Source organism: Amia ocellicauda, chromosome 5 (genome assembly GCF_036373705.1).
Source record: "Amia ocellicauda isolate fAmiCal2 chromosome 5, fAmiCal2.hap1, whole genome shotgun sequence".
Taxonomy (NCBI): domain Eukaryota; kingdom Metazoa; phylum Chordata; class Actinopteri; order Amiiformes; family Amiidae; genus Amia; species Amia ocellicauda.
Window position 1 is genome coordinate 7,461,083 of NC_089854.1, and position 13,196 is coordinate 7,474,278.

A 13,196-nucleotide genomic window follows, 5' to 3' on the forward strand; every position below is an offset into this window, starting at 1 on the left:
CTCGTGGGATCCCCCGCCGTTCTACAGGGCGCTCCGAGCCTTTGCGCTCGAAGTAGGCCTCCATAAAGTCGTGCTGGCCTCCTGGGATTATAAGACCATCTGTAGTCAGATGAGATCTACCCAGGAGACCAGCCGGATAGAAGATTTCCCTCCCGAAACCTGCCGGTTTATCTGGGCTAACGCTACGCACGTTTGCCTCACGAACATGCAGAAAGATGTCTCCTGGATGGCTGTGAGTCGGTGTCTCCCCACCCGAGTGTTCATGCACAGAAGGGGCATAGCTCCTTATGACATCTGCCCCTATAAGGGTTGCCTGGGGAAGGAGACGGAGGCTCACATCTTTAGTGAGTGCCCCTCCGCCCACAGGGTCTGGCTCCTGTTTTCTCCGTTCCTCCACAGGTTTGCCGTTCCTGCGCGGGCGACCGCCCAGCAGATCCTGTACGGTCCGGCCAGGGGAATTTCATCATCTACCCTGAGGTGCTGGTGGCGTGTCGTCTGCGCAGTGAAGCAGGCACTGTGGGAGGGACGGAACATCTGTTTGTTCAATAAGCAGGAGCTGGACCCGATTGTCATCGCGCGGAGGGGCATGGTGTTTGTAAGAGACTATGTCAATCTGGAGGTCCATCAGAGGGGCAAGGAGGAAGCCTACAAGAACTGGCGTATACAAGATCTGGGGGAGCTCAGGATCCCATGATGGGACCCACCTCCGGGGACGGTCAGTTCCCCCTGCTGGAGCCCGAGTCCAAGATCCTTTAAAGATTTTACGAATGATTGATTTTAGAAAAGATTTTAAAAACAAATCTTAATTGTTTTTAAAGATTTAGTTACTTTTAAATCACATTGTTCAGGGTTTTTTGGTATAGTTTTGTTATATTTTGTTGTCAAATACATTGACCGTTTTGGGTTTAATTTAAAATGCATTGGACCTTTTTTGTTTGTTTTTTATTTTTACTTTTTAATTGTTTCTTTATTTTGTTCAATGCATTTTCAGTTATTTTCAATGTATTTGACCCTTTTGTTGGTGTGCAGTTTTTGCTTTTATCACGTTTGTTTTGTTGATTTGAGCACGTTTATTTTAAAGTTAATTGTTTTAGTTTTTGTTAAAATCACAAAGATTTTAAATTTTTTTAAGTGATTTTAAGGACTGACATTTTAATGATTTTAATCACAAGTATTAAAAATTGAATTGTTTTTATTTACGTAATGTAAAATACTTAAACCTAATAAACAGTATTTTACTTTCCCTGGCGATCTTGGCAGTGCAGTGACAAGCTCTCCCAGCAAATCGCCCTTGTCTGGATGACAGGGTGTCAAGACCCCCGCGGTGCAAAGGGCTGCAGGGAAAGCACTCTGGCACTCTGCAACTGGGTCACCTCGGACTACCCAGCCACTCATTTTTCTACTGTTCTGCATCTGAACAGAGAACAAATATACTGCAAGGTCTAAAGCACACAGCTGGGTTTAAACAGTCAAACAGAACAGTGGCCCCTAACAACGCAACCTTAACTCTGGAGATGCAACTGCGAAACATGCTCATCTATCGGTGTGGCACAAAGAGAGCAATGAGATCATAACGGGGTACAACCCACCGGACAGACTTCTGTTCTGCAACTGTCAACGTGTTCAGCGGCACTGCCAGCTGTGGGACAGGTGACTTGCCAGTGTACAAGAGTGAGTCAAGCACTCAACTTCAAAACAACAATAAAGACAAACATAAATCACCGCACTAAACGTTGTCGAGCGCACACCGTCCGCATGTACGTTTGACCTTATGGTAGATTTTACAGCACGGTTAGTGGTCACGCAGCAACCAAACTCTTCATCTCCTCTCCAGTTGAACCAATTAGAAGACTGATGCATCTAATAGTAGTAAAACTGAGAACAAGCTGTCTGTTATAGTTTCAAAGGTAATAAGTTTTCTGCTAGGAAGACTCATTCTGAAATCTCCTTAAATAAGTGTTCATAATTCTAGTATCTTAACAATACATCTGCCACCTGCAGAGATTGTTTCTAGACACCAGATGTCACCATTTCACAACTTCTCAAGCACTAGGATAATACTGTACACTGAGGTAATCTCTTTTGTATGGTAAAACCAGCTGTTATTGTCTGTAATGCATATAAAAACTGGTTTTAGAAAAGCATTACTTTTCTCTATTTGGAAAAAGTAAGTAAAGAAACTGCTGATAATTTTGCAAAAGGCCGTACTTGACCAAGTTCTCAATTCATCCACCAGACAATTAACACCTACAGTACCCTACGGAGCACAACTCAATTGCAGATTATATATCTGATATCTATACAGCTCCAGAAATACAGCAGAGAACATTTCAAAACACTGTACCATAATTTTGTGTACAACAGTCTGCATTTAGGATCATTTCAGCTTTGGCACATCAGACCAACTCTTTGTACTCCTGCAGGGTCACCCCCTTGTAATCTGCATTTCTCTTTAAGAAAAACTTTACAATTACCGGAGAGCTTCCCTGCCACTTCAATTTATGTTTCCTCATCTCTGTGTCTTTTACCTCAAATTCTCTCTCTCTCTCTCTCTCTCTCTCTCTCTCTCTGAGTGCTCATTCTCAGCAAGTGGGTCAGAGTCAATGGTTGTGTCTGGTTGCTTAGACTTCGGCCAAGTCAAGGACAGAAAAGGAACTAAAACACAGAGTAAGGAAGCAGGGATAAGATTTAGGGCGGTAAAAAGAAGAAGAGCATGAAAAAGGAACCAGAAAGCTTTGTTCTTGCTCAACATCTTTTGAGAAGAGATTGTAGGAGTGGAAATACCTTTAAAAAGCAGCCCTGTGGTTCTTACAGCAGCTCCAGTGAGACAGTGTGGTTAGTAAGAGATGTCCTGTAGAAATATTTATTCCTGATGTGTCTGTGCATTTGTAATTTTGCATTTTTTTCTTCTTCAATGTTGCAGCTTTTCTGTGTAATCCAACATGAGTAAATACTTAATAATTCCAGTTGACCAAAAGAAACTAAACAAAATAAATAAATACCTAAAATCAGCTACCCTTTTGACTGGGTGGTCAAAAGCACACATTTTCAAGTGAGGGACAATTCAAGCCTTCTAAACACCACATGAGAGTTGCTTACAGTTTTACAAAAATAATAATGCACCTTTTGGCATCGCATATTTGTTGTTTTCTCCAGGTTCTCCAGGCTACCTTCATTATTTTCTTTAGATGCTTCAGACTTATATAACATGAATATCGAAAACTTAGCAGAAAACAAAACAATAAAAAATACACAGTATATCTACTGTACATTGCAAGTTTGTCTAGTGTTTATGATTTTTTTTAGTTTATAGTTTGGCTATGGTTAAACTCACACTTCTACATTCTGCAAAACATTAGTGCCGTCTACAAACATGCCTGAAGAAGGTGTGTGTGGGAGGGGGACAGCAACACAAGCGCACACTCACACACACACACGAGGACGTTGGCATCTGGCAGTGTGTTATTCCAGCCATGTGTTGCTAGTTTGGCAAGACTCTTCACTTCAGACAAACCATCTGCTGGCTTCCGGTGCCCTGGCAAGTAGCGGCCCTCCAGATTCATCCACCAAAGTGATCTAGAGAGCTTTATAACTGACTCAGGACACACCAATGGAGAGAGCTGTGGCCCGATCACACGAGGAGCGGATCAGAGAAGATAATTGACATTGGTGCAGAGATTGCTAGGTCTGCATGAGACCAAAGGGGTTGTAAAACCAACAAACCAAAAAAATATTTGTATTATACTTTGTCATGCTGGAGGCAAGATTTCTTCCAAGGTGCGTGTAGTGAGTGACGACCACCCCTGGGATGAAAAAGACATCCTCATTGTGAGAGGGGAACAACGGTAGTGGCAATAGACCACTGACACACATTTTGCTCGTCATTTTGCCCCATCCGTGTGTCCACCGTTGAGTGAAGCCCACAAACTGCTTCCCCTGCTCCAGTCCTTCCACTAGCAAGGCAGGCAAAGAATTTGTAGCTTTTCTAAACTGCTGTATTATTAGTATTATAGATTGGCCCCCCATCACTCTCTGAGGAGCAGTACCCATTATGAAGTCCCTCTGGGGGTCTTGGAGTATTGTGCATTGTCTTAATTAATAAATATCTTCCAGCATGCTAAGCTCTCCAACGTCTGCCTTCTCCAGCCTGAACTACATCACTTCCTTTTACCTGAGCAGGTCAGCACCTCTCCCCTGCTTAGGGCTCCCTCTACTGGCAGTGGTGCAGCAGCCAGGTAGAGGTCTAAGGTCAGAGGTCAAACAGAGGATTGTATTTCCTGATCTCCTGCAGGAGGTGCTGGCGGTCGTCGATGGCTTGAGCGAGGGAAGCCTGGGTCTCGGCCAGCTGGGACTGCAGCTTCTGACTCTGGAGGGTAGAGAAGGCATCAATTCAGGATGACCTGGACAGGAGGCCATGGACCGTTATGTGAGTGACTGGACATGCTACCTCACGCAACCAATGGAAATTACAATTTGTCACACCTAACAGTCTTCTTGAATGGAGAAGATAATTGCTTTGCGTTATCCTGAAAGATACACCACTAAACATCCTTGCGTTTTGAGCCGTGAATTACATATTAAACTTGCTGCAAAGGATTCTGTTGAAGCCTAGTTCATCCTTAACTACTGCAAGCCACTTGGAAAAAACGGTCTGGTAAAGTACTTTGTCCCCCAAAAGCCTAATCACCACGTAAAACAAAACTGATCTTGCATCTATGTAGTACAGCTACCTGTTTTTTTTTTTTATTCAGACATCTCAAAGAGGACCTACCATAGATCGTTAAAAGGGTCATTTCTAAATCACTCACACTTTTTTCCACCCTCACTGGGCTGTGTACAGACAGCACTGTGCTTTTGGCATCTCAGAGGCAGTTTGTGAGTTTCTATCAGCCAAACTAGCAATACTGCCAAGAGCAAGTGAATAATTTATCAGTCTATCAATATTGATATCCTTTTTATTCACGCACTGTTTTCATGTGTACTGAAAGGGAATGTGTTTGTCTGGGTTGTTTCTTTTTCTTTTACAAAATAATTCTTATTGACATGGATTGAAATTGATATCTTGCTACAATGTCATCAATATCTGATCAATATAAATGGCTTGCACTGATCTTAAATTGGGAACTACCGGGGAGAGCAAAGAGACAATGGACAGTCCTGCCTGGAGGGGCCTCTTTAAACCCTGCCTGTGATGAGGAGCCAAGGGGGCATTGTACCTGCTCTCTGTCATCAGCGGTGTCAGGATTCATAGATTCAGAAGGCGGCCAGCATGCATCGCTCCCCGGCACAGTGCCCAGCTCCCCAGCGGAGATACTCTGTGTAGGACTCTCCGTCTCTCGGCCTGGGTGAACACAGACAGTGCTAGCAAGGGTCCCAACCCAAAGATAACCAAAAACCATTTCAATTAAAACAGTATTTCCACATTAAGATTTGCATCACAAAAGTATTTTATTTAGGCTTGTCTAACCAAGTGCAGGATATTTTAGATCGGTAATTTCCAGAATGTACCATGATACACACACTGAATGACTACAGTGCTGTATTTTAGCCACAGGGAACCCCACAGCCACGCTCACCTCTTAGCCAGAAGACCCCATCATCGGTGCGCTCCAGAACGATCCGGTCCAGAGCAAAGATCACTGGCACTGGCTGAGGAGAGGTGGGATAGACCCTGGGCCCATCATCCTGCATGGGGCAAGACGGTAAGGTGTCAGAAAGAGGGAGAGGGTGTGGGACAGAGCATGAGAGGGTCTCAGGTAGAGGGATCAGAATCCAGGTGAAAATGCGTCTCAGGCCATGTATAAAGTTGTTACGTTTTCAAAGTTTTGACACATCACATAATTTGAGGAATCTGCATTTAAAAAAAGGGGAATTTTGTTTTCATCGACTTGGATTATCTTTCACAAACTGCACTACCCCACTATGGCGAGTGCTACTTAACTTTTATTCTGTGCATTATTTACTTTATACAATTGTGTGCCGAATCATTTGTATTATGCTGTGCTAATTATTCGGTTTCATGTCATACTGCATACTAAATCCAATACCCGATATAAAGGAGTCTACGTGGACTCCTCACTTTCTCCATCCAAACAATGTGGGGAAGCAATAAAAAAGGCAAACAGGATGTTAGGGTATATTGTCAAAAGTGTAGAATTGAGAACAAGGGCAGTAATGTTCAGACTGTACAATGCACTAGTTAGAGCTCATCTGGATACTGTGGACAGTTCTGGGCTCCACACTTCAAGAAAGGTATCGCTGCTCTAGAGGCAGTTCAGAGGAGAGCAACCAGACTTATTCCAGGTCTGAAGGGAATGTCCTACTGAGAGACTGAGGGACCTGAACCTTTTCACCCTGGTGAAAAATAGGAAGGTTTGCGAAAATGTGTTATGCATAAAAATGTATGTATGCAGCATACGATACATAATTCCCCATCTACGAGGATGGACAAAGGGCTCATTGACACTCCCTGACCTTGAGGGTGATGGTGGTGTTCTCCATGTGGATCCTCATAGGCTGAACGTCAGCGCTCAGCTCATCCTCCAGAAAGGCTCCCAGAGTGGCCAATGTGGAGGTCAGGAGGTCGGAATGGCAGCCACTCAACCGCATCTCCAGAAAGCCCAACGTCTCAGAGAGAGGGGAGTGCCGGGCTGCTGCAGGGCCCATCTCCATCCTCATCCGTGCCACTGGAGCCCCCCTGATGCCCCGCCTCTGCTCTGGGGCAGGGGGCTTGCTGGGTGAGGGAGCAACTAGAGGGACAAGGGGGAGGAAGAGAGACACAATAGCAACTTGACAATTAGGTAATTACCAGGTAACAGAAAAACTACATAGAATTGTCAAGTTGCTATTTTGTATCTGACACCTTGCTGTTCTGGAACCAGGCAGTTTATCCACAACATGTGTTTTTCTGAGAGGATGTGGTCTGACCTCGCAGTTTCAGTGTTATCAATGTACACTCACCTAAAGGATTATTAGGAACACCTGTTCAATTTCTCATTAATGCAATTATCTAACCAACCAATCACATGGCAGTTGCTTCAATGCATTTAGGGGTGTGATCCTGGTCAAGACAATCTCCTGAACTCCAAACTGAATGTCTGAATGGGAAAGAAAGGTGATTTAAGCAATTTTGAGCGTGGCATGGTTGTTGGTGCCAGACGGGCCGGTCTGAGTATTTCACAATCTGCTCAGTTACTGGGATTTTCACGCACAACCATTTCTAGGGTTTACAAAGAATGGTGTGAAAAGGGAAAAACATCCAGTATGCGGCAGAACAGCAGAAGACCCCACTGGGTACCACTCATCTCCACTACAAATAGGAAAAAGAGGCTACAATTTGCACAAGCTCACCAAAATTGGACAGTTGAAGACTGGAAAAATGTTGCCTGGTCTGATGAGCCTCGATTTCTGTTGAGACATTCAGATGGTAGAGTCAGAATTTGGCGTAAACAGAATGAGAACATGGATCCATCATGCCTTGTTACCACTGTGCAGGCTGGTGGTGGTGGTGTAATGGTGTGGGGGATGTTTTCTTGGCACACTTTAGGCCCCTTAGTGCCAATTGGGCATCGTTTAAATGCCACGGCCTACCTGAGCATTGTTTCTGACCATGTCCATCCCTTTATGACCACCATGTACCCATCCTCTGATGGCTACTTCCAGCAGGATAATGCACCATGTCACAAAGGTCGAATCATTTCAAATTGGTTTCTTGAACATGACAATGAGTTCACTGTACTAAACTGGCCCCCACAGTCACCAGATCTCAACCCAATAGAGCATCTTTGGGATGTGGTGGAACGGGAGCTTCGTGCCCTGGATGTGCATCCCACAAATCTCCATCAACTACAAGATACTATCCTATCAATATGGGCCAACATTTCTAAAGAATGCTTTCAGCACCTTGTTGAATCAGTGCCACGTAGAATTAAGGCAGTTCTGAAGGCGAAAGGGGGTCAAACACAGTATTAGTATGGTGTTCCTAATAATCCTTTAGGTGAGTGTATATGTAGTCTGCTAGTATGAATTGACTGCAGTATATTTGTTCCCGTCTGGAGGAAGTGTCAAAAGGTTACACATACCGTGATATAGAAAAAGTGCATATGTTAACATAAGTATAAAATATATTTTTAAATGGCTGTACAGATTCTCAAACACCGTCCCCAGATGAAAGCATGGGCTACCATCACGATTTATCGATGGGTCTTCGTATCTCTCTGGCAAAACTGACCCACAATAAATACAAGCCACCCATTTGAACCCCTCCTAGTCACAAGTGTGCCTGTAGCTCACCTGGGGCCTGTCCGCTCAGGAGCTGCGTCACTCTCCGGTTCCCCAGCTGCTCTGTCACCAGTTCCTCGACCTCCACCGCCACAGTCATATCATCCCCCCGGACGTCCACCGCGCAGGCCACTGAACTGAGCCGCAGGAGCAGCACGGACACCTGCATGGAGGACAAATCCCAGACCGGCTCGCATGGGTGACTTTTTTCAAGCAATCAAATGAAACAGAATCAAAAGGCCCCACTGGCCCTCTATAGGAGAGGAGTCCAAGTACAGGATGTTGGAGAAGCTCATGCTTTCTAAGGCAGCCTCCACGCAGAGGCACTGACCATGTCCTGGGATATATCCTCGGTGCTCTGGGACAGGGAGCTGCTCAGGTCAGCCGACGACCCTCCCTCCGTCCCTGGAGCTGGGCTGCCCCGGCTCCCGGTATCAGCGGGCAGAGAGGGAGTGCTGCCCAGGCGCATCGAGTCCATCCCCGACTCTGAGGGGAGAGAAGCACACAGACCTCCTTATAGGGGGACAACAACCACGCTGCTCAGCCAGGCTGCCAGTAACAAGAAACAGCACAGATTCAGAAAAGTCCCTCTTTAGCCAGAAGGCAGTTATACTCGCACATCACTGACGTCGCATGGAAGCAGATGTTTGATTGGATTTTAAAAAGGCCTCTCGACTGGGAGTGGGGTCCTCTTACCTGAGTCCATCAGGATGACAAAGTTCTCACTGCTGTCGCTGTCCACCGAGAGCCCATCGTCGGCGAGGCTGCCGTCCAGCGAGGCGCTCTCGAAGGAATGCTGGGATTGCGAGCGTTTCATGGTCTGCACGCGCAGGTTGCCCAGGACAGGGGGCGGCTCTTCCAGGCGAGGCTGAGGCTCCCTAGGAGAGGGAGAGGGGGTCAGTCCAGTGAGTGGATGAAAAACACAACAAAAATTGTATATTTAGTCATAATTTATGAGCTTCCTGAAACAGATCTGCACACAGCACTCTCTCAAAATCAACAGTATTCAGTCTTCACCAACTCATAGATTGTTTGATGCAATTTCCTTATTCTAGTCTAAAAGGTCAATAATGTAATGTCTTCTGTCTGAACCTTCTTCACATTCCACCAATTAAAAGAGGAATTTCAGAAATTTAAACATAAAAAGAAAAATACTGGCGGGACTGTGTTCAAACCCTCACGAGTGCCTGTGGCTGACCTGGGGTGGGCGTTGAAGAGCATCTTGTGCATGCTAGTCATCTTCTCCCGGCTCAGGATGCTGAAGGCATCCTTGGTGATGGACAGCGCCTCTTTGGTGAGGTCCAGCGAGGCACTCAGCGCATCCTTGGTGGCATCCTTAGTGGCAGTCAGGGCATTAGCCAGCTCTCCCTCGAGGCTGAAGGAGGATGCATCCCGGGACTGCAGGGGGCGATGCGGGGGCGAGAGTGGCGGGGAGAGGCCCGGGTCTTCGATGTCTCCCTTCCGCTCGGTGACTCCTTCCTCCATGGCCTCGCAGGCCTCTTCCACTGGCCCCTCCGGCTCCCCCCTCTCAGACAGAGGCCCAATCCCACTGTCCTCCAGCACCACACCGCAGAGCTCCTTCAGAGGGGAAAGGTCCGAGTCGGACAGACTGGGGCTCTCCGTCCCCTCAGGGGAACGTACCTCTTCGTGTTCAGAGGTAGCAGGTGGCAGCAGTAACCCAGTCTCCACGCTGTCCATCAGGAGGCCAACGCTGACGCTCGGGGTCGCAACCTGCTTTCCCCCCGCCCGATGGGCATCCCGTGCCAGCTCTGCCGCCAGCCGGGCCAGCGTGTCCTTCATCCGCAGCAGAGCCACATACTGGTAGTGGTTCAGCCACAGCTTCACCGGGGATATGGTCTGAGCCAAGACATGGATAGAGGCTGCTGGGATCTCCTCCCCATTTTTCTCTGGAATCACCCCATCGGTCTTCTCTTCCAAAGAGCCCAGATCCACCAGGTTATGTACCGTCTTGGACTTGAGATGATTGGCAGGTTTCTCCAGGGTTAAGGTGGAGTGGATGTGGTTTCCGCAGCTGGCCGAGGACCTGAGCCTCGTCCCATTGGGAGGCAGAGAGGGGAACGTGGGTGCATGAGAGACCTGGAAAGCGTCTGGGTGGCACATCCAGAGGGACATGGCAAAGGGCTCCACAAAGGGCATGGGCTTCCCCTTGGGCCCCCTCCGCGCCCCTTCAAAATCTAACGCCAGTCTGGAGAGGCTCAGGGCCCACACGTCTTGGGCACGGGAGGTTTTCTCCACCCACTTGGGGTCCAGGGGGCCGTCCACCTGCAGGGCATGGTGCAGGAAGGCGGGGGGCAGGGGGTGGAAGCTGGCCTCGTCCTTTGGAAAGTTGGGTGTAGCCGAGGGCTGGAAGAAGGGGTGGGAGTCAAAGGAGTGGTAGGTGCCCTGCAGGTTGCTGCGGGTGCTGTGGGGGGAGTGGCTAGTGTTGGTCAGGGTGGCCTGGGAGGCATGGACACGGAGGGTCTGGGGCCGATCTGGGTGGTCCAGGATGGAAGACTCCAGAGGGACTACCAGCTAGATAGACAGACAGACAGACAGACAGACAGAGAGAACTTGTCAATCTGTATTTTTGTATTTACTAAACTTAACCAAGCAGTCAGTCAATAATCTCAAAGCACCTTACAAAACAAATGGCCAGGTTCACAACACCCTTCTGGCACCTAACACATATCCAACCCTTAGCGGTAGTTCGCATAGGAGCCTGCAACTCATTTAACTTTAGCACGGATGCTAACAGCAACTCAAAACAAAGGCCAGTCTGACCCTTCGCACTCCCAGCTTCCCTTCCCAGGCCATCCAGTCTCACCTTCAGTTGGGAGGCGTCCATGCGCACATCCACGTGCTCCTCTGCCTTCCTGGAGTCCTGCAGGTGGTAGAAGGCCTTGACCTGCTCCAGGGTGCACAGCAGCCCCTGGGAGAACAGGTTCATCCACAGCAGGCTGGGTGGGTCCAGGCACAGCTGGAGACCATTCACCTGGGCGTAAAGATTGGAGCATGGCACTGCCAGGTGGGTGAGAGAAAGAGAGAGATAAAATGAAGGCACAGATTCATATGGCCCCAGAGACAGAAAATAAATGCATCTCTAAACACAGGCACACACCCACACATACATTCACAGTCCTTTTCTTTGTCTTTTCTATTTAGATGTAGTTCTCACCATTATATGTAAACTGGTTAGGGCAGTTATTGTGTACCAAGTCACCCTGCGATTTGGATACATGCTGCTTCTTTGTGCTGTGTGCGTTGACTTCACTTTAACCGTTATGTGCCCCTGCTTCTACCACACATTTCCTGCAGGAATAACTGGCAGCACTCAGTGAAAAGGGTTGAATATTCTGGACATACCAGGCAGTGTGTTGTTGTCAGGGAAGTAGTACTCTGTGAACTGCAAGTGGATGGCTGCCACATTGTCCGGGAGGCGGAGGGACTTCCGGTTACAGGACACCAGGGACTGGGGTTTCTTGCTGTGACGCCCCCCAGTGGACACCTGAGGACAAGCCGGACGCTTCAAGTTAAACAGGGGTGGACGGTATACTTTACCAGGATAAAGTAGCAGACCAGCAGAAAATACCACACAAAAGATTACAACAATACTGAATCTAAATGGCAGTATGGAGCAATAGAAAGGGAGCATATTAGTGCATTAAAGACTAGTCTCATCAGTTCAGTCCCATGGGAATTTCTCAGTGAAACTGTGATCTGGGGAAAATGTGCATATGTCAGTCTTTACATGTAAGGCTCATCAGAAAGGGAAATTCAGGTGGTATTTCATAGTAAAGCACCCATAACCACAGAGGGATTTGGTCTCTGCCTTCACTTCCTCTGGTATATTCCACGTGTGTACCATGTGTTTAATGCGTTTTCTGGTTTATGTTCTACCCATTCAAGCCGGTTACACACTTCCTCTTATTCATTCACAGCGGTAAGCAGGGGTTCTTACTTCTTCTTCATGCTACTCTTTTCTCAAACTTTTCTAGACAGCCTGCATGCTTCTCTTGCCTTGAGCCTGTCAAAACCATTGACAACACACAGCGCTTTTGTTTCAGGAGTGGCTGCATCTTGAGGGGTGGGTGAAAAAAAGACCACCCAGACACATCCTCTGAAAAGCATGCTTGTAGTCTCCTGGCTTCATATTGTACTGTAGACCTGAGGCAGAAGAGATCTTCTAGATGGAGGAATAACTCTCAGTGTAAAAACTACAATAGGCTCCTGACCAGAAACCGTGATGAATGGGACGAGTTAAGCAAAACCCATTATCTCTGGGCCAATTGGTGTCACTTGGGAGTTGAAAATATCCCAGTCACATGATACAATCACATGGTACAAGGGAATAACCCTCATTCTGAGTCAAGGGGATTATGGGAGCCAGTTAGGAACCACACTAGACTTCTTTCACTTCTTGGGTCATGTTTTATGGTCTAATAGGGTGATGGTAATCAAATATAAACAAACAGGAAATGTATGCTCAGATTGAGAATCAGGTCGTTAGCAATTTTCCTAGCCAGTACCTGATGAATGTCCAGGTCATCCACTCTGACCACCACACAGCTGGAGCGCAGCCTCTTCCAGGGGGGCCTGTGGGGGGAAGGTGGGGCGGCGGCCACGGCTGGGGTCCGGCGGGGGGTCTGCGCTCGGTCCGGGGGACTGGCCTGTGGCATGGGCACTCCGTCAGCTTCAAACACACAAAAGACACTTCCTGTCAGAATCCCACCACAGCCCCGGCTGGGCTTTTGGGACTAAACGGTGTAACTGGCAATTAACATTCACCGTCAGTTTATAAAAATGCTGGTAAACACTGGTATGCTGAATTCCACAGCTGCATTCACTGTGAATCATACTTTGAGATTGTGGTTTACATAGCTATTCAGCAAATCATATAACACTACTCTCAACCCCGC

The 13,196-nt window shown here is 47.3% G+C and overlaps 1 protein-coding gene across 1 annotated transcript in view; it reads right to left on the reverse strand.

Annotated features, from left to right (window-relative positions):
- Window positions 1-801: 801 nt before the first annotated feature.
- The window catches only part of bltp3a (bridge-like lipid transfer protein family member 3A), a 28,095-nt gene continuing 15,700 nt past the window's right edge, over window positions 802-13,196 (reverse strand). The window contains exons 11-21 of the mRNA XM_066703537.1: window positions 12,807-12,970; window positions 11,644-11,785; window positions 11,105-11,298; window positions 9,479-10,812; window positions 8,977-9,158; window positions 8,612-8,766; window positions 8,293-8,443; window positions 6,475-6,749; window positions 5,577-5,685; window positions 5,217-5,341; window positions 802-4,366 (exon numbers count right to left, since the gene is read on the reverse strand). Coding sequence (XP_066559634.1) covers window positions 4,250-4,366; window positions 5,217-5,341; window positions 5,577-5,685; window positions 6,475-6,749; window positions 8,293-8,443; window positions 8,612-8,766; window positions 8,977-9,158; window positions 9,479-10,812; window positions 11,105-11,298; window positions 11,644-11,785; window positions 12,807-12,970 — 2,948 coding nt within the window. The 3' untranslated portion in view covers window positions 802-4,249. The remainder of the gene's footprint in view (window positions 4,367-5,216; window positions 5,342-5,576; window positions 5,686-6,474; window positions 6,750-8,292; window positions 8,444-8,611; window positions 8,767-8,976; window positions 9,159-9,478; window positions 10,813-11,104; window positions 11,299-11,643; window positions 11,786-12,806; window positions 12,971-13,196) is intronic.